Source organism: Myodes glareolus, chromosome 1 (assembly GCF_982192425.1).
Source record: "Myodes glareolus chromosome 1, mMyoGla1.1, whole genome shotgun sequence".
NCBI classification, from domain to species: domain Eukaryota; kingdom Metazoa; phylum Chordata; class Mammalia; order Rodentia; family Cricetidae; genus Myodes; species Myodes glareolus.
In genome coordinates this window covers 2,405,927-2,431,200 of record NC_142026.1, presented here as the reverse complement: position 1 = coordinate 2,431,200, position 25,274 = coordinate 2,405,927, and the positions used below count along the sequence as shown (strand labels likewise).

Sequence of the window (25,274 nt, the reverse complement as noted above, 5' to 3'; positions counted from 1 at the left end):
AGATGCTTCTTCCCACCCTCTGAGGAAAAGTCACAAGGACCTGAGATTCAATATGTGTGGCTCTGCAGGCCAAGTGGTGTCTTCTTTAGTTTAATGAGATCACCATGGGCAAGCACTTGCAGAAAGTCAGTGAATGAGTGTGTCTTACTTAGTTCACACTGTAGTCTGCTAACTTCCGGTTTAGCCCATACCATGTACTTTCATCAGAAATGAGTCACAGAAATGGAGGGAAAACCCACACTTTATTAATGCACTTTATTATCTGTCTGTTACACTTAACAAGCTAATCTACTAAGTTACCACAATTTTAAGATATACATATTTTGAGTTAATATATGCCAGATACAAGAGAGCCATCATCAATTTATCTTCACTCACTCGGAGTCTTAAATAGAGCAGCACTACTCTTGTACTTCTCGGCAATCTCTTTGATATTTTCCAAGAGGTCTTCAGACATGCATCCTTCATAGTCTCCATCTGCTTTTGCAATCTGTTCTTCAAGGTGTTTCTAGTGGAAACAATTCACAACTCTTAATGCACAGACATGAATTTTGTTTCAAGTGTGACATTTACATACAAGAATGACATTTGTAAATTAAGAAAAGTACCAGGTGGTTGTAGTAGTAGATGACTGTAAACTCAGCACATGAGAGCCTGAGACAGGAGGATCACAGTTTAACAAGTCTCGGCTGCCAAAAAAATGTCACCTCAAAAGAAAAAAATGTTCTTATATTCACATGAATTCTATTTTGTTTTTCTCTCATCTTTTTTCTTTCATTTTTTCTTGTTGAGACAAGGTTTCATTGTGTAGTTCTAGGTGTCCTCGAACTCCCTCTGTAGACTAGGCTAACCTCAAATTCAAATGGATCCCACCTGCCTCTGCATCCCGAATGCTGGGATTAAAGGCTTGCTCCATCACCGACCAGCACATTCTATTTTCTGAATGATATTCCCTTCTTTCTTAGAGATAACCTAAGTGATAAGCTTTTTATTATCTCTAATCCTCTCAGAGCTATGTGCATTTATGACATGCAGTCATTTGTGCAGAAGTTTCTGTGAATAGACAGCACATACTAAGATCAGTCTCATGATAATACAGTTTCTAACCCAACCTGTGTTTGTATAAGGACATTATAATGTTTACAACCAACCCAGGTGTTGCCTTGACACATATCTTCGAATGTAACCTGTTCATTATGCAACATATAACTATACTGGGACTTGGTTTTAAATTTTATTACATTACATGTAATGTACGAAATTTTTGCTTGCATTTTTTGTTTTTGTTATTTGAAGATAAGTTATCACTCTAACTCAGGGTGGCCTGGAATCATGGTAATCTTGCTGCCTCAGTCTCCAGTCTTCTTGCTTCCAGTTCTAGAGGGTTAGGATTACAGATATGTAAAACCATCATGTTCCAGGCTTGCTTGGTCTGCTACAGGTCACTCATATTGATGCATATAGCTATAATTCTATTCATACATTGCTAGACTGTAGTCATAATCTTTATTCCCCCAGAGATCCACCTGCCTCTGTTTCCTGAGTGCTGGGATTAAAGGCATGCACCACCCCTGTTCGGCTGATTTTCCTTTTTTTTTTTTTTTTTTTTTTTGAGACAGTGTCTCCCTCTGTGATTCAGCCTGGTGTCAAACCTGTGATTCCTCTGGCTGGGCCTATGTGGTACTAGGATATAATCATGTGCCATTTACTAGATCTAGCCTTAAGTTAAGGATCTAGACATTCCAAGTACTGGAATTACAGAAGGTGTTACCATGATGGTTAAGAAGTCCTTAATTTTAAATCGGGCAGTAGTGGCACATACCTTTAATCCCAGCACTCGGGAGGCAGAGACAGGTGGATCTCTATGAGTTTGAGGCCAGCCTGGTCTATAAGAGCTAGTTCCAGGACAGGTTCCAAAGCTACACAGAAACCCTGTCTTGAACTCCCCACACACAAAATAAAAAAAAAAGATATTATTGGTTCCAGGTAGTGGTTATGTGGTTGTGCATGCCTTTGATCTTGGTGCTCAGGAGGCAGAGGGATGGAGGTCTCTAGTTTGAGGCCAGCCTGGTCTACAGAGAGAGTTCCAGGATAGTCAAGGCTACACAGAAAAACCCTGTCTCACAAAACTTCCTTTTTGTATCTTATTTAATAGCATTTTATAAGCCCATCAGTTGTGAAGGTAGTCTTATAATCTAGCCCCACATTAGGTTCATAGTCCATCTGGACCTGAGTTCTGTGGAAGGCAGGATCCAACACCATCAGACAGTAGTTTGTTACCTTCAGTCTTCTACAGAGCTCACTTCTCACATACCAATTTGGTTTCTGTGCTCATACATCTACTTTGGGACCTTTTATGATTTTTGAGAAAGGGGTTCTTTCTGTGTACCCTTGGCTCTGCTGGAACTCAGAGATTCCACCCGTCTTCCTCCTGAGTGCTGGGATTGAAGGTGTGTACCTTTCCTCCTGAGTGTGAGATTAAAGGCGAGACCACCACTGCCCAGCTTACTTTTGGAATCTTAGACAATGGCCAGGTATGAACTAATAGCAATCGTATTGCCTCAGCTTCCTAAATGCTGGGATTAAAGGCATGAACATTGTGCCTAACTTACTTCCGCAAAGCCCCTCCCTGCTGAGTGTGATGTATGTGTTTGTAGGTTATGCACATGAACAAAACACTACTTTATAAAATATAAAAGTGGTCTCCTGGAACCTTGCCCCACCAGTAGACAAGATTATTTTAATAAATCACTAGTTTCCATCAAACTAAAATTTGTCACCATGACCACAGATGAACTCTGGTTGACAGACTGCAACTGCACAGAGTGGACCAAGATGTGAGTGACCAGCTCCCCAGCTGGACAGGTCCTGGCATGGCATAAACACCCAAAGCTCTCTACCTGCCTCAGCTTCACTAGCCAGCCAACAGGCAAGCCATCTGCAGGTAGGCTGCTCTAACATCCCCTGCATCGATCAGACCCTGTAACCTACAAGTTCCACTCCAGCCCTATACACAACCATCCCCAGAGACCTTAGAGGCTCTCTAAGAAACAGACAGCAACTGCACAGAGCAGACCAAGAGTGGCTCCCTAAGACGCTGACAGTAACTGCAACAGTTGGTCTAAGAGAGGATCCCTGAGATACCGACACAGGATTGGACCAAGACACAAAGACACTGCTGGCACCAATTAGAGAAGAAGAGATGGGTAGGCTCCAATGCAAGAATTTATTCAGCAATCTAAAAAGCAACATGGTAGCACCAGAACCCAGTGGTCATACAACAGGAAGACCTGATCATCCTAACTCAGAAGCAGCAGGAAAAAAAACCTAAACTATAACTTTATGAAGATGATAGAAAACCTTAAAGAGGAAACGAAAAAAATTCCTTAAAGAAGTAGAGTAAAAAACAAAGAAAAAATTGAAAGAAATTAATAAATCTCTTAAGGAAATCCAAGAGCACCAACAAAAAATAAACAAGTGAAGCAAACAGTTCAAGACTTGAAAAATAAAATAGAGACAATAAAGTAAATACAAACCATGGGAATTCTGGAAATGGAAAACCTGGGTAAATGAACAGAAGCTACAGATGTTAGCATAACCAACAAAATGCAAGAAATGGAAGAGAAAAATCTCAGGCGTTGAAGATACAATAGGGGGAAAATAAAATGTTAAATCCAACAAATTCTGAACACAAAATATCCAGGAAATCTAGACACCATGAAAAGACCAAATCTAAGAATAATAGGTATAACCTAAATAAGAAAAAAAACACACAAGTTAACATCACCAACGACATCCTGGGGATGAAGATCAAGATTGTCCCGAGAACTTCAATGCCCCAATTCAGGAGGAAGTAGTCTCATGAAAGAAAATCATCCCCATTCTAATCCCCCCGTTATTTATTAACAAATAAAAAGGGTAATGTAGAGTAAAAGGGAAAACTGGAATAGGAAACCAACCAATCACTGAGCACCCTATCTCTGAACCCAGAGTCAGTGAGGGAAACACACCACCTTGGATTGGAGACCTGGTCCAGGGAAAGAAACATCTCTATTCCTGAACCCAAGACTAAAGACCCGTGCTCTGACTCTGAAACTAGTGTCAAAGAAACGGAAACTGCCCCTAGAATCAGAGCCAGACAAAGAAATATGCTCTGGTCCTAAGATAAGAGACACCAGTCTGACAGCATGGGGAGCTGGCCCAGTGAATGTGGGTGGCAGTTGTATGACTGGGGCAGACTGTGGGGCGACTGGCAGTGAGAGCAAAATTCATCTCTACTGCTTGGACTGGCTTTCTAGAACCCATTCTCTTTGTAGGGATACTTTGCTCAGCCTAGGTGGTGGGAAGAGCAGTGGTCCTGCCTCAAAGCAATGTGCTAGACTTTGTTGACTTCCCATGGGAAGCCTTACATTCTCTGAGGGAGGAGTGGATGAGGAATGGGGTGGGAGATTTTGGAGGGAGCAGGAGGAGAAGAGGCAGTGGGAACTGAGATTGGTATGTAAAATGTTAAAAGATAGTATTTTTTTCAAATAAATAAAGAAAAAAAGGAAAATTTGTTATTTAGTTCCTATAGAAACAAAGCAGCTAGAATTCAGCGAGAGCTTCATACTTACTTCCAAAGACACTATGTGTGTAGCAACCATCTCTAAAAGATGCTGTAAGTCACATCTCACTTTTCTCCTTTCTTCAGCTGTGCTTAGTAGAACCAGTTGGTATCTACAGAATTAAAATAAAAAAAACACTTAATATCTAGAAAATAAATGAATAAATTAGTACAGTGCACTAACCTGAGAAAAATATAAATTTTGCATTTATATATGTTATTATTTTTCCTGAGAAATATTTGGTGAATAAAGAAAACCATACCTGGCCATAAGTGGTGACACACGCCTTTAATCCCAGCTCTCAGCAGGCAGAGATGGGCACACATCTGTGAGTTTGAAGCTGGCCTATGGAGTGGAGTTCCAGGACAGGCTTCAAAGTTACAGAGAAACCCTGTCCATTCCCACTCCCAAGAAAACCATGCCTGGTAGAATCCATCCAAATGCCATTATGTAAGCACACAGCTCAGATCTCTACCAGCTGCTTCTGTTCACTCGATGTGGTCAGCTACCCTGATGCTGTGACCCTCCATTCCATTTCAGACAAACCTTCCACCTCTTCAACCAAGTGCTAGGCTACAGTGCCTGGCTGGCATTGTAGGTCTTCTTAAGTTGAAGAGTTCCATATTTATTGCATTACTTATGCATTTCTGAATTATTTAAGATGTCTCCAGCCGGGTGTGGTGGAGCATGCCTTTAGTCCCAGCAAAGTCAAACAATTTGAACTACATAATGTGTTCCAGAAAGCAGGGACTATATATAAAAATTATTCTATCTCAAAAAACAAAACAATGGCTGCTTGGTGGTGGCTCACATCTTTTGCGGCGTGCTTCCTGACCAGCAGGAATAAACGGCCACGAAATCGAGAATCCTTCCCTATCACGTCTTTATTCGGAGCCACTCGGTTGAGGAAAATTGGGGGAAGGGAAAAGAGAGAAAAGATAGAGAGAGGGAGAGCAAGCGAGAGAAGGAGAGAGCGAAAGAGGAAGTGAGAAAGGGGAGAGAGCAGGAAGCCAGAGAGGAAGCAGAGCCCAGAGGCGGCTGCTTTTAAACGGTGGAGAGGCTTGGAAACTGATTGGTTGATACCATTTGCTGGTCTGCGCATGTGCAGGCAAGGGTACTCAGCCCCACGTGGCTAAGCCAGGTATGGACTTGTATACCTCCAAACTGCAGGACCACCTGTGCCTCCAGGTGGCTCCCTACAATCTTTAATACCAGAACTTGGGAGGCAGAGGCAATCATATCTCTGTGAGTCAAGGCCAGCCTGATCTACAGACCAGGACAGTCTCCAATCGACACAAAGAAACCCTGTCTCGAAAAACCAAAAACCAAAAAGAACAAAAAACACATAAAAACAAAGAAGCCAATAACCAAAAAACAAACAGAAAAATAACAAAAACCCAAACCAACCAACCAACCAAAAAATGGATTCATTTCCAGGCATTAAAAGCTATTTAATAATCTAGCTGGGCAATTACTCTAATAGTGTCATAAGGTATCTTAATTTTTTGGCTTAAATCCTTAAAATATCATTCTTTGCACCCCAAATAGTTTCATAATATAGGAATTAAAGATAAAAAAGGAAGCAGCTTTACAAAGTATAAAGAATCAGATCTTGGCTAGGTGAACTTACTCCCGCTGGACAGCCTCTAGCTCATCCATGGCTTCGCTGAGGCCCTCGTTCACAGCACTCTCCAGTAGGTGCTTGTGTTTCTCCAGGGATTCAAGCTCCTTGGCACACTTCTCATCTTGTTCCTCAGCCTCCTATAGGAGAAAAATCATTTTTTTATTCATATTCCATTTGCTAAAGGCAGAGCTAAGCAAAGTAGGCTAAGCATAAAAAACCCAGAACATTGCATCATTTATGTTTACAAGTTGTTGACTGCCTTCTTTAACTGTTCCAGTGGGGACTCCATATGATAAACACAATTGTGCCCCTTTCAGGAGGATTCTTTGTAGCACTCTATTTAACAATGTTTCAAGTCTAATATAAGGAAACCTGGTACTTTGATTAAAATTTCACACACATATTAACTATGTTTAAGCAAAATTAGTTCCAATCACTCTCAGATTCCTAGGTTTGTGATGCTGAAGTATGGACTTATAAAGTCTTTCACTTGAGTGCTTTCAAGAATAATCTTAACCTTTCATGCAAGGAATATGATAAAAGTAAAAATAATAGGTACATATTTCTACCACTATCTCTGATGTCACCTGGGTGTCTGGTTTGAACATGTTTCCAAGATACGGGCAATGAGATTGTGCTGAGATGTTTACAATTCCAAATAGGAATTTTTCAGTCTTGGTGTGTCCCCCACTCTCCCACCCCAATGTTTAGTGACAGATGAGGCTACAGCAACCCGTTAACTTAGCTATCAGAGTCAGATGCAAATGAATGGAATACAGGAAACTGGATAGATGTTTGAGGTGATGCTTTGTTGAGCTTTGGAATTTTTCTACTTGTTCAGGTGTAGTATATAAAATATCTTTAATTTTACATAAATGAGTAAAAATTTTGAAAAATATATATGGACCTCTCTTTTATCTTGTCTTATGATAAAGAATTGTCTTTCTGTTTGGCAAGGTGTGCACTTATCGTCTTTCCTGATCCTCCATCAACATCAATTCCACCCCTTGTTTCCAGGTAGATTGTGAGGTATACCTGTCAGGTTGGTTCTGACAGTTTGAACGTGAGAGGCGTGCCTTAAACTACAGCTATATAGACACAAGGCACTGTTACAATTTCCTACATCTACTTCCTCATTTCTAAAGCTAGATAGCAGTTCCCATTGAACCTCGGTGATGAAGAAAAATATGGAAATGTTGGAGGACAACCTCCTGTACCTTTGCAAACTAGACCCTTAAACAAAGAGGTGTATTTGTTTGTAAATACTTTTTAAGAATATATGGAAAATTTCTTTAAAGAGATTTCTTTTAAAAATTATATTACTGGAGCCGAGCGGTGGTGGCGCACGCCTTTAATCCCAGCACTCGGGAGGCAGAGGCAGGTGGATCTCTGTGAGTTCGAGGCCAGCCTGGTCTACAAGAGCTAGTTCCAGGACAGGCACCAAAAACTACAGAGAAACCCTGTCTCAAAAATCAAAAAAAAATTAGATTACTGGCGGTTTACATTGAAACTTTCCAATGTAAAACAATACAAAGAGCAAACGCTTTCTGCTGGTCTTGTTACAGCCTGTGAAACGAGCAAGTAGGAACCTGCTTGAGGAAATCCAAAAGCAGCTGTGGACCCATGCTGAGGCCTTGTTCACAGAGTATAGTTATAACATTTTCTTGGCAACTTGGCGCCTGCAATCACCTTTGACTCTATGACTGGTTGCTGCCTTCGTAAATTGATCGGTTACAAAAGAGATAGGATTGTTTTTAGGGTTATACAACACTGTCATTAAGGAAGAACAATCACAAAAAGCATCACAAGCCAGATTTGTATTAAATGATCAATTGCTGTGGTATCAATACAAATTTTGCAAGTGATAGCCCATAATGGGGCAGTACAGTGTTTGGTTTTTCCAAATCCTAACTTTCAAATTCTGGGTTATTACTTATTTGTTTGTTTACATTGGACGGTTTCGGTTTCTATAGTTTGGGCTTTGGACTAACAGTCTAAACTATTGCTCCCCTCTATCTCATCTACATGGAAATTGATGAGATATTAAAATACCCATCATCAAAGCAGTTTTTATCATTTACATACATATGTGTGTGTGTATGTATATATATAAAACAAATTCTTACCCCTCTTCAGTTTTGTTTCTATCAAGTAACTATACATAATTATTTAGATTTACCTTCACTAATGAGGCTTCTAATAAGATCTTTCAGCTACATTTAACAACATTATTGGTATTAGAGAGCCTCTTGATCCCTTATAATGCAATAGGGTAATATACTAGGCATGCCATTATAGTTGTCAAGGTTCTCCTGGGCCACCTATGGTGACTTCAGGTTTGAGCAACTAACTAGGGATCATCAACTCAAGTAGAATGTAGGTGACTTTAATTGATTTTTGCATAATTCTTTGATGCTCCATGTCAAGAATATGACCTGTAGGGTTGTGAGTGTGGATATATGTTTGGTAATCTGTTTGAAAAGGAAAAGAGAAAGACTGGGGGGACACAACAATCACCAACCATGGAGTGCTGAGGGCCACACGTCTGTGCCTCAGCCCCATTTTAATTTGGTCTCTTGCTACCCAGGAAGCCACCTATATTTGTAAATCTTATCTGCTTCAACATGGTTTTGCTATGCTTTTTAAACCATGATTCCTTTCTGTGGTACTTCTTCCAACAATCAAAATTTCTAGCAATTATTCAGATTTTCCCAAAATGTTCCAACAGTACAGGAATCTTTATGCCAATTGTCATGTAATTTGGTGACTATGAAGCAATTTGATTGCTTTATAGGTGTCTACATAAACCATCAGGAACATTGCCATAAATATAACTAGTTGCTGCCACCTCCTGCCTAATCTGAGAACTAGGGATGGTATTGGGGATTAGGCATCATTGTTTGCTTATAGTGAGGACTCCGAGACTGGCTGTTTACCCTCGTTCCATCATCCCACCTTCCCTGAAAGCCCACTAAACAAAGTGTGGCTTGCACTGATATTATAGCTGAAACAAAAGCTGCACAACACCTTTAAAGCAGCCTAGAAGCACACAAGTGGTATGAATCATTTGCACACTCTGGAGCAGCCTTGCTCTGCGCTCTGGCTTTTCTTGCCTTCTGCATATTCAATTCGCAGGTCTGCTCCTGATTTGTCTCTGCTGATCCCTCTATGTGCAAAAATGGCGTGCAGTGTGAGGACACTTACGTTGCCTGGGAAATCAACAGAACCTTCTAAATCAATTACAGCTCTGGAGGATTTTCATTTGAAAGGTTCTGAAGATTGACTGAGTTGCTCCCATTGTCTTTGGCACAACAGGACATGAAAAGATGCTCATCAGAAAATGGAAATAGATTTTTCTATATCCTGAAAACCCTTTGCTTTGTCATCCTAGCAATTTGTGCAATCAACCATTCATCCAAAAAGCCATACATACATTACATAGCTTGGTTCAAATACTTGTGTAGTGCATTTTCAATACCAACACACTTACTTACCCTCCACTTACAGGCTCTTCCTTGTGCCAGAATCCCTTTGAGATATTCTGCCTAACAACCATGATGGCAAACATGATGAGGAAAGGCAGGAAAACATAGAAACTGATCAAAAGTCCATTCTTATATCGGTCATCACGCTGCTTGACAATCAAAGGTGTGCTCTTATCTGAAAATAGGAAAGTCTCATTTAGGTTTCTCAAAAACTATCATTGACACAGACCAGGGGGTGATTTGGATTACTTTGTTTGGTCCTCTGACTTCTCAGTTTTACTTTTATATACTGCTATGTTAGTTCATTTTGAATTAATTTTTATGTGCGGTACATGGATCTGAATATTCTTTAGCATGGATCTATTTGGTCTCTTAAACAGAGCGACAACACTGGGTCAGAAAAAGTCGCTGCCTGGAGCTGAATTTGTTTTACTTTACTTTTGTTTTATTTTGTTGCTTCAAAAATCTTCATCCTTGAATTAAATTATCTGTAGTTTTAAAACCAATCTGTTGTGCCACACATGGTCTGTTTCTGAGCCTTTTCAACTACATTCGTGCGGCTGCACCCTTGCCCACAGCTCAGACTCTTTTTCTCGTTTACCGACTTCACCATCCTCTCTCCATCTCTTCTCCTATTTACATTTTTCTGGGGTTTTAATGATTCCAGAGCTCCAGTTACTCTAACAATAACTCACTCCCTCTTATTTACTTTTCCTTCCTCTATTTTTTCTTTGATTAAGTAATAACCCATAGTCTTAACTCATTTCTCCAAAATCTTTCCCTTAGTTACTCACATCTTAGTATGTACTGTATTATCTTTGTACTTTATCCCCTGCCCCAAGCTAGTGGAGATGGATAAGAGATTGCTTATAATTAATTGACTTTTACTGTATCTTTATTACTAGGTATGTCTATCAATTGTGGCTTTTTCTGTAGTTAATATTCTACTCTGAGGGGCTGGAGAGTTCTGAGTTCAATTCCTGGAAACTACATGATGGCTCACAATCATCTGTAAAGAGATCTGGTGCCCTCTTATGATGTACAGCTATATATGCAGGCAGAACAGTGTATATACATAATAAATAAATCTTTTTTAAAAATCTCCTCTGAGTTGTATTAGAAATCTTGCCTGGGACCCTGAAGACTTAGTTATAGAGCTATACCTCAATTTGAGAAAGAATCAGTGCTGAAACCTAGTAATACAGGAACATTGCAAAAGTGGCAACTAAAATAACATGGGTGATTAAAAAATTCCAATCAATGACCTAAACTCAGATGCCTAAGTCTTAAAATAGAATTATAAGAAAACGTGACAAAATCCAGGTGTGAAAATCATAGTACTAATTCCATAGCAATGGATTCTGATGAGAGTGCATTAGATAAACTCCCAAGGAAACAAAACAAAAGGAGGAGGAGGAGGAGAGTCAAAACAAAGGAGGATCAATGAAGTCAAGGTGCTGGGATGTAAGTGGCTGTTGAGTTGCTAGCCAAAAAAGGACACCCATACCAAGACCTGCCTCCAAACCTCTGAGCAGACAGGGCAGGAAGAACGAAAGCATCAGAGGATGGGAAGAACGGCCTGAGAGGCCCTCCCTCTTCTGGGTACTCACGAACTCACTGTAACTATGGTTACTTGTACTCGACCTGTACGTGATCAGTCAATATACCTGTACGTGATCAGTCAATATCCCAGCACTCAGCGCTTCTTGGATTCAGTTTGTCTCAATTAAAAGAAACCAAGTTAAAAGAAGGTGGCCCAGCCCTGGTAAGTGGAGACATATACGTCTCGGGAGTTCTCTGACCAGCCAGCCTAGACAAAGTAGAGCACTCCAGGTTCAGTGACAGTCCCCATCTCAAAAAATAAGAGGGAGAATAACAAAGGACTGTGCCGAATGTCCTGATCTGGTCTATACATCAATGTTCACAGGCATGTGCACACACGTGTGTGCTTGTGCAAACACACATACACACTACATAAATTTGTGAAAAACATGATACATTAAAAATCATAAGTACTTTGGTATTTAAAGACTTACATATCTAAGAAATCTTAATCTGGATATCTATAGCCTTGCATATCTAAGAATTTTAGAAAAATAAAATCAGTGAGAAAAAGGTTTGATTTATGACATAAATGAAACTGACATAAATTAAGTGAAGATCACACAGATGAAGACAAATTAATAGATTATAATGCTAAAACTATAATATAGAACATTAACAATATACATAAATTTAATTACCATAATTATTTCAACTAAATATTTCCTTAAATTATGAAAATAAATCTTTCTTTCGTTCATCTACTAAGAAAAAGTCTATCTTACTGGGTTGAGGGAATGCACTTTAACAGTTTTCCTGAACCATCCCTATTACCTCCTGTCAGTAATTTCTTTTACACCAAGCTCCTATAGTAAGTTACTATAAGTAAGTTAACTATATGTATATATAGTTAATTATAAATAAAATGGATACATTGGTATACTTGACTCCAGACAGCAACTATACATAACAGTATAGAATTCTAACTGTACGAATAAAGAAAGAACATTAAAAGCTGCGAAGGAAAAAGGCCAAGTAACATATAAAGGCAGACCTATCAGAATTACACCTGACTTGTCATTGGAGGCAATGAAAGCCAGAAGGTCATGGTCAAGCATTATGCAGACATTTAGAGACTACGGATACCAGGCCAGACTATTGTACCCAGCAAAACTTCTAATCATCATAGAAGGACAAAACAAGATTTTTCATTACAAAACCAAATTTAACTAATACCTAGCCACAAACACAAAATACTATAAGGAATCTCCAACCCAAGGAAGTTGGCTACATCAACAAAAACACAGACAACTGATGGTCTCATTGCAGCAAATTCCAAAGAAGAGAAAAATGCACAAATTAACATCACCAACAATTAAAACTAAATTAACAGGAGATAGAAATCACTGGTCATTAATATCCCTTAATTTAAAAGGACTCAAATCACCTATAAAAAGGTACAGGCTAACTAACTGAATACAAAAACAGAATCCATTCTTCTTCTACATACAAGAAACACACCTCAACCTCAAAGACAGACATTGTCTCAGAGTAAAGTGTTGGGAAAAAATATTCCAATCAAATGGACCGAAGAAACAAGCTGGTGTAGCTATCCTAATACCTAACGAAATAGACTTCAATCTAAAATCAATCAAAAGAGACAAAAAAAGGACATTTCATATTAGTCACAGGAAAAATCCATCAAGAGAAAACCTCAATAGTGAACATCTATGGCCCAAATACAAGGGCACCCTCATATTTAAAAGAAACACTCCTAAAGCTTAAATCATACATTAAACTCCACATACTAATAGGGGGAGACTTCAACACTCCACTCTCACCCCACTGGACAGGTCAGTCAGACAAAAAAAATGAGCAGAGAAATAAGGGAACTAACACATATTATGTCTCAAATGGACTTAACAGACATCTATAGACTATTCCGTCCAAACAGAAAAAAATATACCTTCTTCTCAGCACCTCATGGAACCTTCTCAAAAATTGGCCATATACTCGGTAACAAAACAAACCTCAACAAAAACACAAAATTTGAAATAACCCCATGTATCTTATCAGAAGACCATGGTTTCAAACTAGAATTTAACAGCAATATTAATTCCAGAAAGCCCACAAACACATGGAAATTAAACAATATTCACCTGGATCATCAATGGGTCAAGGAAGAAATAAAGGGAGAAAATAAAGACTTCCTAAAATTCAATGAAAATGACCACACAACATACCCAAATTTATGGAACACAATGAAAGTAGTATTAAGAGGAAAGTTCATAGCACTAAATGCCTACATAAAAAAGCTGGAAAAATCCTACACTAGTGAATTAACAGAACATTTGAAAACTTTAGAACAATAAGAAGCAAACTAAGAGAACTAGACGGCAGGAAATAATCAAATTGAGAGATGAAATGAACAAAATAAAAACAATACAAAGAATCAGTGAGACAAAGAGTTGGTTCTTCGAGAAAATCAACAAAATAGACAAACCTTTATCCAAACTAATCAAAAGGCAGAGAAAGAATATCAAAATTAACAAAATCAGAAATGAAAAGGGGGACATAACAATAGACATGGAGGAAATCCAAAGAATCATCAGGTCATACTTCAAAAACCTGTACCCCACAAAATTGGAACACAAAATTGGTACAAAAAATTGTACCCCACAAAGTTGTCCATTAAAAGAAATGGACAACTTTTTGGATAAATATCACTTACCAAAATTAAATCAAGATTAGACAAGCAAATTAAACAGACCTATAACTGCTGAAGAAATAGAAACAGTCATCAAAAGTCTCCCAACCAAAAAAAAGCCCAAGACCAGATGGTTTCAGCTCAGAATTCTGCAAGATTTTCGAAGAAGAAATAATACCGACACTCCTCAAATTATTCCACACAATAGAAACAGAAGGAACAATGTAAAACTCTTTTTATGAGGCTATAATTACTCTGATACCCAAACCACAGAAAGACATTACTAAGAAGGAGAATTACAGACCAATCTCACTCATGAACACTGATGCAAAAATACTAAATAAAATACTGGCAAATCGAATCCAAGAACATATCAGAACCATCATCCACCATGATCAAGTCTGCTTCATCCCAGTGATGCAGGGATGGTTCAACATACAAAAATCTGTCAACGTAATCTACCATATAAACAAACTGAAAAATAAAAACCACATGATCATCTCATTAGATGCCAAAAAAGCTTTTGGCAAAATACAACATCCCTTCATGGTAAAAGTCTTGGAGAGAGCAGGGATACAAGCAACATACCTAAACATAATAAAGGCAATATACAGCAAGTCAACATCAAACAAAATGGAGAGAAACTCCCAGCAATCCCACTGAAATCAGGAACAAGACAAGGTTGTCCACTCTCTCCATATCTAATCAATATAGGTCTTGAGGTCCTCGCTAGAGCAATAAGACACCAAAAGGAGATCAAGGTGATACAAATCAGAAAAGAGGGAGTCAAACTCTCACTATTTGTTGATGATATGATAGTTTACATAAGCGACCCCAAAAATTCTACCAAGGAACTTCTACAACTCATAAACACTTTCAGTAATGTAACAAGATACAAAACTAATTCAAAACAATCAATAGCCCTCCTGTACACAGCACCCCCAAACTCACTCTTCTCTTTGTCACCTCTCTCATGCATGCATGCATGCATGCATGCATGCACACACACACACATACAAACACACACACGCACAAACACACATGCACCTAGTTTTTAAACATGCAACTCTGTTGTAAACTTGAACATTTTCCTATATATCTCTCTGGGGAAAGACAGAGTGCAGCAAGTTCTCATTGTTTCTGAAACTCACATTTCTGCAGAAAAGTATATGCTGCATGGCATGGAAATGTTCCCGAGGTCACAGTGAAACCAGAGGAATGAGGTTTGTTAGATATTCACACTTCTAGTTTAGATTGGAAATAGCCTCACACGGTTCTGTAAATCTAAATAAAGTCAAGCAGAGGAGATATAACACTTTCTCTGTTGTACTTCTTAAAAGTCAACTCTTCAGTGGCCACAATGACCAGCGGAGATGGTGTGTACTTACATACATGCAGACCCTACTCTGGACACTTACCCATTGGCAGCCAAAACCCGTCGTCTAAGCTCCCTCCCGGAGATGAAGGTGTCATGTCACATTCTGGAGGTGAAAAGCCAGCATCACAATGGCAGTTGTTTAGATTGTTGCAAATCTACAACCAGATCCAAATGAAAACTGAGCAACCCAAGGGTTTATATACATATGCCTATAATTTATTATGCATAAATAGGATGCATAAATTAATCAACTACTGTGGTTTAAGTTAAGCAGTTTTAATATGAAAGTAAAAATAGTAATGATCCAATAAATATGCTTACATTATGCTTTTTAAATCCTATCTTTTGTTGGTCATGTTTCTAAACAGAGGTTATAATGTTCTTGATGTAATTGAAATGACTAGTTAGATAGAGCGGCTATGAAGATAGAGAATAGAAATTGGTGGCAATTACAATTTATTATTAATTTAGACTTAAAAAAACAGCTATGATGGGAAAAAATCTTTCCCATGGAAAATGAAAGAAAAATCCTTAAAGGAGACAGTGGACCAAAGGCAAACATTAGTTCATCCAGAAAGCTAGAAAGACTCTTGCAAAAATAAAAGGAGAGTCAAGTGCCCAGGAGGGACTCCAGAACCTGCATCACAGAAAGTGAAAAATGAGTTAAAATAGGTGAATTCCAATTCCATTGCTACAAAAAGCCCAGGTTTTGAGGAAGACACTTTGCTGGCACGTTTTAAGCAAATGCAAGCTGCGAAATCTTCCGACCTCTTAAAGCTCACCGTATAATTTCCCAATGGCTGGGGAGGTTGAACTACCAGGGGTAGGTGTGACAGGTGGAACTGAACCACTGATGACTGAAACCGTGCCCTTAACAATGCATTCAGCACGTTGGAAGAGATTACAGCCTCGCCAGAATATGAGGAGACACCGGCTCTCATGCTCTCGCGCATGCTGTGTGGGTACGAAAGTCCCAGTACTTCTTAAAGAGAAAATGTTACCTATGTTCAGCCCCTTGCATTTCATTGCTTATAATTCGGGGAAATGGAGTAATTTGAATGTACAATGGCAGCTATTTTTGTTTACAGTATTTCTACTGGTTACACATTATCTAAAAGGCTGTCAGTGTGAATTAGCAGGGGCAGCATAGAAGACACAGGTGAGGAAATTAACTGAGGTCATTGAAAGATAAACCTAATCTGAGTAGATCGGAAACCCTGGTTTCTTAAATGCCAGATGAGAAGTCATGCATATATTAAAATAAATGAAGTGTGTGAGCACCTACATTCCCAGAAAGCTCATGGATGCATGGGGGTAGCCCATATGTATGGTGCTTGATTACACACTTACATGTTAATAATCCAACATTGGGACACTGTTTCACACTCTATCTTTGTGCACCGTTCAAACCTTATCTGCTCAGTGGGCCTGTCACAGTCTCATGGTGCGCACAAATCACGCACATCTGCGTAAATAGTACAGTATGTGCCCCCTTTTTTAGCTACAATTTTCGAAAGGGAATTTCCGCATCAAATAACTCTGAACCTGGTTATTCTGGGGAAGGTTTATTTCATGAGAACTGAAATGATCGCGTTAAATGAAAACACAAAATGGTTACAGACCCCTTGTCCTTGGCACTTCACCTCTGAGTTACACTTCAAGTCTCCTCTGTAGGCATGCACACGTAAGCATTGCCCTTTGATGCAAGCCTGGAAAGAATATCAAAGAGAAAAATGCTAAAATTAACCAACAGCGGGAACTTCAAATACAAAGTCTGGCTGAAAAATTATATTTGCTACAAAATTATGGACAGGGATAGCATTTGCATAAGGGTGGATTTGCGTTTCACAACATCTAGTCATTCTAAGGAAAGGGTGTACCCACAGACTTTGTGTGGTTTGCATTTTGGAAATGAGATGCAGCTTCTTTTCCTTGAAGCAGCAGTGCTATCCACACACAACAATGACTTGGCATGAAAATGAACGCAGCCAACTTGTGCTGAGAGCAGAGCTCATTGCTCGTGTTCTTCCTACTGCTGAAGACACTCTCTCACCTTCTGTTCTAACCTGGAGTGCTGTAGAATTCCTCCAGAGATTAGTTTAAACCATCTATACATTTGGCACTGCATAGACCTATCTCATAGGTTAGGAAGCTGCAATAGCTTCCTGCAGTGAATACTCAGTCCGACATCAGTGTGGATTACCCAAAGCCGAACTGAATTTGAATGTCTCTTGGTGCATTTTCTAAGGGGAGTGACTGACTTCACTCAGATGATCTGATGGAATGTTTCACGTGGGATGAGTGGTCTTTTTAAAAGAGATACACTGAGGCACAATTAAATGAAAAGTTTAATGTTAGTAAAAGGTGAAATTTGTGAACCAGAGGTGACTTGGAAGCTGCAGGGAAGAAGGACAGGAGGAGCTTTTCTAGGTGGACACGGAAGGAAGAGAAAAGAAACATCGGATTTGATAGGCTGAAGGTGTCTAGTTCTGTTATTGGTTTTATGCCTTTTCTTAGTCAGATGATGGTAAGTTAGTTAACTGCTACTGCTTGTATTAGCTTAATGTTTCTATTATAGTCATTTTTCTAAAAAAATACCTCAAACTATATCTTGCTATTTTTGCAAATCAAACAAGCTTAATGTCACTTTGAAGCCTTAACTGGCTTTGGACCCTCTGGAATTCTCTCTTTCTTCCTTTTGAAATTATGTGTGTATGTGAGAGAGTGTAATGTCTGCAGAGGCCAGAAGGGGACTAGTAAGAGCAGCAAGCACCATTAACAGCAGCTGAGCTATCTCTCCAGCCCTTGGTCAGAAATCTCCAGATCCTAGGTCCATTTTAATTTATCATCCTTAAATTCCTATTGTCCATATTCATAATTCTGTCTCATTAATAGAATTTCCAAATGAAGCTTAGAAAGGAAAATTATTTTATATTTTGCATATGCTCTAAGTTATTTGGCCAGTCTATAATTGGCATTTATTATGTCTTGATTTTTTTCTATGCCACTTTATATTTCTTTTTAAGATTTATTTATTTATTATATATACAGTGTTCTGCCTGCATGTCTGCCTGCAGGGCCAGAAGACAGCACCAGATCTCCTTAGATAGTTGTGAGCCACCATGTGGTTGCTGAAAGTTGAACTCAGGACCTTTGGAAGAACAGCCAGTGCTCTTAACTGTTGAGCCATCCCTCCAGCCCCCACTTTATCTTTCTTAACATCTAAAAATCAGTTTAATACTACTCTATTAAAATGCATAATATCTATTACTATTAGAATAGAAAAAACTGAGGTCAGGCGGTGGTTGCGCATGCCTTCAATCCCAGTACTCAGGAGGCAGAGGCAGGCAGATCTTTGTGAGGTTGGGGCCAGCCTGGTCTACAAGAGCTAGTTCCAGGACAGGCTCCAAAGCTACAGAGAAACCCTGTCTCTAAAAATCAAAATAACTAAATAACTAAATAACTAAATAAATAAATAAATAAATAAACAAATAAAATAGAATAAGAAAAACTGTTCAGAATAACAGATTCTCTGGGCAGGGTAGAGAACTAACAGTCCAGATGTGATGTGGGCTTCCCCTCCGTATGCTGTGAATACCATTGGTTCATAAAGAAACTGCCTTGGCCTGATAGGGTAGATAGGCAGGGAAAACTAAACTGAATGCTGAGAGAAAGGAGGCAGAGGCAGAGAGAGGCCTTAAAGCCACTGTCAGTGACAGACATGTTGAAACCTTGCCAGTAGGCCACGAGCTGCGTGATAAAATATAAAATACGGGAAATGGGTTAATTCTAGATGTTAGAGCTAGCTAGTAATACACTTAAGTAATTGGCCAAGCAGTTATTTAATTAATACACTTTCTGTGTGATTATTGCGGGTCTGAACTGCCGGGGGGCCTGGAAACAAACTAGTGGCCTTCCCACTACACAGATGGCTGAGGACATGGCTTGGCCAAGAATCATCTCGAGGAAGGGGGACTCACCTTCAAGTATATGAAATAAATAGGTGGAGTATTGTTTCCTATAATGTGATATAGGACCTTTCCTTTCCAGAATCCCAGTCCATGGTGGATTAACTTTCGGGCTACAGCCATGTAGGGTTTTATGTCTGCCTGCTTTTCTGAATTGACCTTTCCCTTTCCTCTCTCTTCTCAGCATGCTTTCCTCAACACATTGGCTTCTTCCTTTCTGTAAAGCCTCCTCCTTGCCATGGGGCTGCTTGTCCACCCTGTGTCAGATCATCTAAATGTCATGCCTTTTTCTTTTCCTCCCAGCAGCTGCTGAAGTCTTGCAGCTTGCCTGCCATCAGCTTCTTCTTTTCAATGTTAATACAATTGTCCTTCATTTGAGCCCTTCTTAAATTCTTTTATTAGCAAGACTAAGAATCCCAAGTGGAGACCCTGAATGACCCTGTATCATCTGGCAACCACGAAGGGACCCCTGAAATTTGAGTAACAAGACAATACATCATTTACTTGATATTTACTGAATAATGAGTTAGACATTAATGCTTCTTACATATATGCTTCATCTCATCAGGTCCTACTTTTCATTGCAGGACATAAGCATATACATTGTGTCATCAATGGTATCATCATCTGGTATCAAATATTCTGACACCAACCAGGTGTCCTGCAAATCAATTAAATTCTGATATTACATCTGTGGATGAGAACTCCTGGAAAGAAACTGGGTCTGAGGAACTGATTGGATGATTAGAATTGCTGTGATGTGGAGATGATGGAATGTTGCTGGCCTCAAGCCTAATTGCCTTGTTTTGGGTTAGCTTTATTCATGTTCATCTCTGTGTTGAAACTAACATCCTGCGACTAATAGATAAAACCCTTTGAGAAACTATTAACTTAGCAGGTCACCATTTTCCATTAACCTAAAAACTAAGAACACCTCTCTAATGTATCCATCAATGTAGTTTAAAATTCCTTTAATTCATGACTTTGTTCTGTTGCTACAAAACTCCATGAGACTGCTTTCATGTGGGAACATGGAACCTCAGGTAACTCTGTGCTTCCCAGGCCACAGTCACTTGAAGTTGGCATCAAAATAAACTGTCATTTAACCCCATTGAGGTGAAAGCTGTGTTTCTCTCTCTCTCTCTCTCTCTCTCTGTGTGTGTGTGTGTGTGTGTGTCTCTGTCTCTGTCTCTCTGTCTCTCTCTCTCTCTCTGTGTGTGTGTGTGTGTGTGTATGTGTGTGTGTGTGTAGATGAGTCTGTCAGATTTTTAGATAGGACAACTGGTTCACAAAGAAAGATAGACTACTGAGGAGGAGGAGATTGTCTGGAGTTATTAGTATTAACTATTATTAATTATTAATTATTAGTATGGACAGGTATAAAGAGGGATAACACTATGGTGGGGCTCCAAGGAGGCCTCAGGTCTTGGCACCATACAAATCTTATGGTATGTAGGCAAAGACTGCTCATTTGTTTCCCGGACACCCAGACCCAAATAATTACAACACTGCTTGAACAATAGCTTAGGCTTCTTATTAACTAACTCTTATATCTTAAATTTTTATTAATCTATGTATTGCCATGAGGCTCATGGTTTACCAGTAAGGTTCTCAGGTGCCTATCTCCTTTGGCAGCTATATGGTGTCTCCTTCACTCTACCTACTCTCTTTTCCAGCCTGGCTATATTCTGATCTGACATAGGCCAATGCAGCTTTATTCATTAACCAATAAAAGCAACACATATACAGTAGGACATCCCACAACACTTCCCCTTTTCTGTTTAATTAAAAAGGAAGGTCTTAACTTTAACATAATAAAATTACATATACAAAAAAGTTATCAAGCAAGAATGATAGAATTATAGTTATAATAATTATAGTTCATTTACATTTGGCAAATTAAGGAAAATACTCTATCTTCTATCCTATCTTTTTCTTTTTCTTTCTTTTTTTTTTTTATTTTTCGAGACAGGGTTTCTCTGTTGTTTTTGGTGCCTGTCCTGGAACTAGCTCTTGTAGACCAGGCTGGCCTCGAACTCACAAGGATTCGCCTGCCTCTGCCTCCCGAGTGCTGGGATTAAAGGCGTGCGCCACCACCGCCCGGCTCATCTATCCTATCTTTATGAGTCTAAAGTTTTATGTCTAATTTATCTTTTATCAAAACTAAGGAAAACCATAACTATCTGTCTTCAACTCTTCAAAGACCCAGAAGGATATATTACCTAAGTAAACTGGAAGTGCATTACAAGCAACTTCCAAAACTGTAGAATTGATAGAGACATCTGACTGTCTGGGTAGTCACCCAAAGTTGTTCTGTAATGTTAGGGTATCCATCTTAAGCCTATAGGCCCACAGTATCTGGCAGACTTTTTCATGAAGCAGAAAATTTCAAAGATTATTTTGCCTATATTGACAGTTTGTCAGTAATTTTCTTCTCTGTCCTGCGGAATGTCTGGCAGACTCTTTCCTGAAGAAGGAACCCTGAAGGACTGTCTCACCTTCTTTAGGCAACTTAAGTAGTCATTTTTTTTTCTGTGGGATTGCATGTTCAGTTCATATAGCATATCATCAAGCTGTTCAGACAAGAGCAATTTCTTGCCCAAATGGCCAGCAAACTCCATAAGGAGACTCTTTGATGCCCATCATCCTCTTGAAGTAATTGGTGCTGCTAGAAGCAGACATGTCTCACTATTGAGATAAGCCTAAATTCTTAAAGACTTTTAAATGCCATATTCTGTAGGTCTTTGAAGTGTGGAAGATTATCTTTCTAACTGAAATTATATATATAAAACCTAGCTAACATGACTACAAGTTTGACTATTATAAATGAATATCTATCAATCTGTAATTTTCAATTATATATTATATTTTAAATGAGTTGTATAAACATAATACCTTAAACAAGAGTAGAAATTTACATATATATTATAGCAAAATTGACCTTACATTTGTATCAATAGACGAAAATCCATACCAACATTCATTTCTATATCATGTACCCTTTTAAATAAGAACAAACATTTATAAACAATCGTTTTGGGAATTTGGGCATCATTTTCTCCAAACTGTCTCCTGTTGTTTGTCAGGTGAAACATTTTTAGGGTTCACCGAGACATTCTGGGGATCTTGTTTCATCATACCACCTAGAAAGAATCCACAGGTTCACATCTTCCGTGGAAACAAAAACAGAATCTCTTTTCCAATGTAACATATCCTTAAACTCAAATTTTGGAGTCAAGATACCTTTTTGTTGGTTTTACTTATCGGCGGCCCCCACAATCAAATGTTTCTTTGCAGCCAAAATATTCAAAGAAAACACAATATGCATAATCCAGACTCTCTGCATTTTTCTATATTTACATGGCTTAATTTTTAACCTATTACTTTTTAATATTTATTTTATTATCTTTACTCCTTTAATCTATGACTGTTTATACTCTTATCTATACTTTTTTTTCTCTCTTTCCCAAGCCTACATACATTTTTCAGAGGCTTATCTCTGTGTGAATCTGTCTTTATTGCATATCTATAATCATTTTCTGACCAGGAACACTTTCTTTTTAAATGCTAAGCAGGTGTGGCTAGGACCAACTCTGTAGCCCTGCCTGTTTGCTCCATTTAGTCCAACATGGTGGAGGTATGTTCACCACCTCTGCAAGCCATGCTCGCTGCCCCAGTTCCAGGGATGCAGCAGGTCTATATAACCATTAAGCAATTTATAGCCTGCTGCTCACAGACCCCATTTAAGTGATCTGTAACAGGACCAGCATGAACCAGGAAGCCTTCCCTTATAGAAGCCTCAGAGTTTTGGTTGCTGATGCTGAGTCGTGAAGTCTTCTGTTAAAAGGAGCCGTGTCTCTGCTTGCTGCCAGCAAACAGAGCCCACCTGAGACAATGCTGCTGGATCTTGTGGTAGGTTGATTCCTAGTTTTCTAAGAAAATTCCACACTGACTTCCAAAATGGCTGTACAGGTTTACACTCCCATTGGCAATGGAGGAGTGCTGCCCTTGATCCACACCCTCTCCCCTTGAGCTGTTGCTTGTGTTTTGGATCTTATCGTGCTGACAGGTAATAAGATAGAATCAAAGTCATTTTGGTTTGCATTTCCCTGATGGCTAGGGATGCTCAACATTTCTTTCAGTGTTTCTCAGCCATTTGAGGTTCCTTTGCTGAATAAAATAAAATAATGTCTTGTGGGGATAGACACTTCTCAGTTTTTCTGGAGCAGGCTCTGCCTATACTTTGGCTTTAAGGCGCAATTACCTATCGGAATACTTTGTTTGACTTTGGGGAATTTTAATAAGAAAGAAAAAATGACACTTGAACCTTCTGTTTTATTATTGTATCTTATAAAAAGGAAATTACTTTTATAACTTTTATAACAATACTATATTTTGGAGTGTTAGCATATTATAAAAATTGAAAGTTACATGATTTACTTTATTAGTTAATAATAAAATATTTATCTTTGACTAAGCACTTGACTCTTTCATCTCCTTTGATGTTAGTCACATTATTCTGACAACCTGACATTTTGGTGACATTTTGTTGTAATTTTTTAAGTATGATTTTGGCTTTTTGTTTGTGGTTTATATAAATTATTGCAGGCCAGATCCTAGCCTAAGAAGTAAGTTTAGATAGTCCAGTGTGAGAAAACAAGTTTAAGTATCATAGCCAAATTCCTAAGGAAAATATTAAGAAAATGAAAAGTTTCTTTGACCAATAGCAACTCAGATTTTCCTTTCAAAGATTAATTATTGGATAACACACCAACAAGTGGATATTGTTACTCCTTTTTTTAGTTATGTACCATTAAAGCCAGAGAAATTATGTATGCACTTAAATATTACACACTCTTGTATATGTATGTTCACACTCATAAATCCATTATAAACATACACTGTGTAAATGTCAAGTAAAAGTGTGTTTACCTTGCCACAACCACAAATGGTACCATCAAGGACATAGGTGTCGTCAGGCCCGGAGTGTCTTGAGAGTGCCGATATGCACAATTGGCCAGCAATGTAAGTATACTAGAGATCATATTTTGTTGTTGGCACAATTTCTTCATGGTTCCAGTAACAAGCCACTTTCCCACAAAATAAAGCATTGGTGTATAAGGCAGAAAATTTGCATATTGTCACTTAACTGTCTTATCCATTAGTTCAATAATAATTCAATATGTAAGGATAATGCAAAACCTTCAGGCAGACTATACTAGCAAGTCATTGGGAATATGTCCCTGCAATGACAGGCAACACGTGTCCCTGCCTGCAAACACTAGATGCACCTCTTTGCACTGCACATACCACACATGGAAAAGGTATTATTTGTTGAGTATGTACCTATAATTACAGCATCCGTGACAGTTTCCGAATTTGTCATTTTCACTGTTCACTTCTTGCATGCACACATAATTCGGACCCTTAGCATCTGAAAAAAAATAAAAAGAATCTCAAGTTTCTCATGCTAAAAGCCAAAAAGTAATTTACAATACTTAAAAGTGTAGGATATTTATACTGAGATAGTCAATGTCTTGAAGTGTAAATGGGAGCAGTGGGCAAGAATATACCAAAAACTACTCAGGAAAAAAAAACTGTACTGTGTTAAGGAAAACTGTTGAGAAAACCACTCTCTCCCCAAAGACACATGCTAATACTCTACCCTTCTCCCACCAATGACCTCACCCTGACTCTCACATCCTATGTGGTTTCAATGTTATAGTCGTTTCTGTTTTGACATGGAAATGATTTGCTTTGATTTAATTTTTAAATATGGGTGTAGATCAATATTTTATAATAAGGCTACAGGATAGATTAGTAGCTTTAAAATAACAGCGATTCAAAAACAAACAAACGAAAAACAAGGAACATCTCTTACGTTTCCCAAATAAATCCATGCACTGCCTGTCCAGATTGCAGCAGATTCCACCAAAGCAAAAGGCAGTGTTGCTGTTGCAGGGCTC

The 25,274-nt window shown here is 38.7% G+C and overlaps 1 protein-coding gene across 1 annotated transcript; it reads right to left on the bottom strand.

The window, feature by feature from the left end:
• Nucleotides 1-223: 223 nt before the first annotated feature.
• LOC148123227 (kinetochore protein NDC80 homolog) lies at nucleotides 224-24,339 on the bottom strand. Its single transcript, XM_087903315.1, has 7 exons — nucleotides 24,241-24,339; nucleotides 16,963-17,049; nucleotides 15,381-15,495; nucleotides 9,734-9,888; nucleotides 6,235-6,365; nucleotides 4,614-4,716; nucleotides 224-508 (listed from the first exon to the last, which is right to left on the bottom strand). The coding sequence occupies exons 3-7, from the start codon at nucleotides 15,433-15,435 to the stop codon at nucleotides 371-373; spliced, it is 582 nt and encodes a 193-aa protein (XP_087759441.1). The 5' UTR covers nucleotides 15,436-15,495; nucleotides 16,963-17,049; nucleotides 24,241-24,339; the 3' UTR covers nucleotides 224-370.
• Nucleotides 24,340-25,274: the final 935 nt, after the last annotated feature.

Bases quoted from the DNA above. Each gene is read 5' to 3' on its own strand.
- LOC148123227 (XM_087903315.1), bottom strand. From the start codon at position 15,435: ATGACACCTTCATCTCCGGGAGGGAGCTTAGACGACGGGTTTTGGCTG. The intron at 9,889-15,380 runs GTAAGTGTCCAG...TCCTATTTTCAG, and splicing joins CGGGTTTTGGCTGCCAATGG to ATAAGAGCACACCTTTGATT. The intron at 4,717-6,234 runs GTAAGTTCACCT...TTAATTCTGTAG, and splicing joins CTAGAGGCTGTCCAGCGGGA to ATACCAACTGGTTCTACTAA.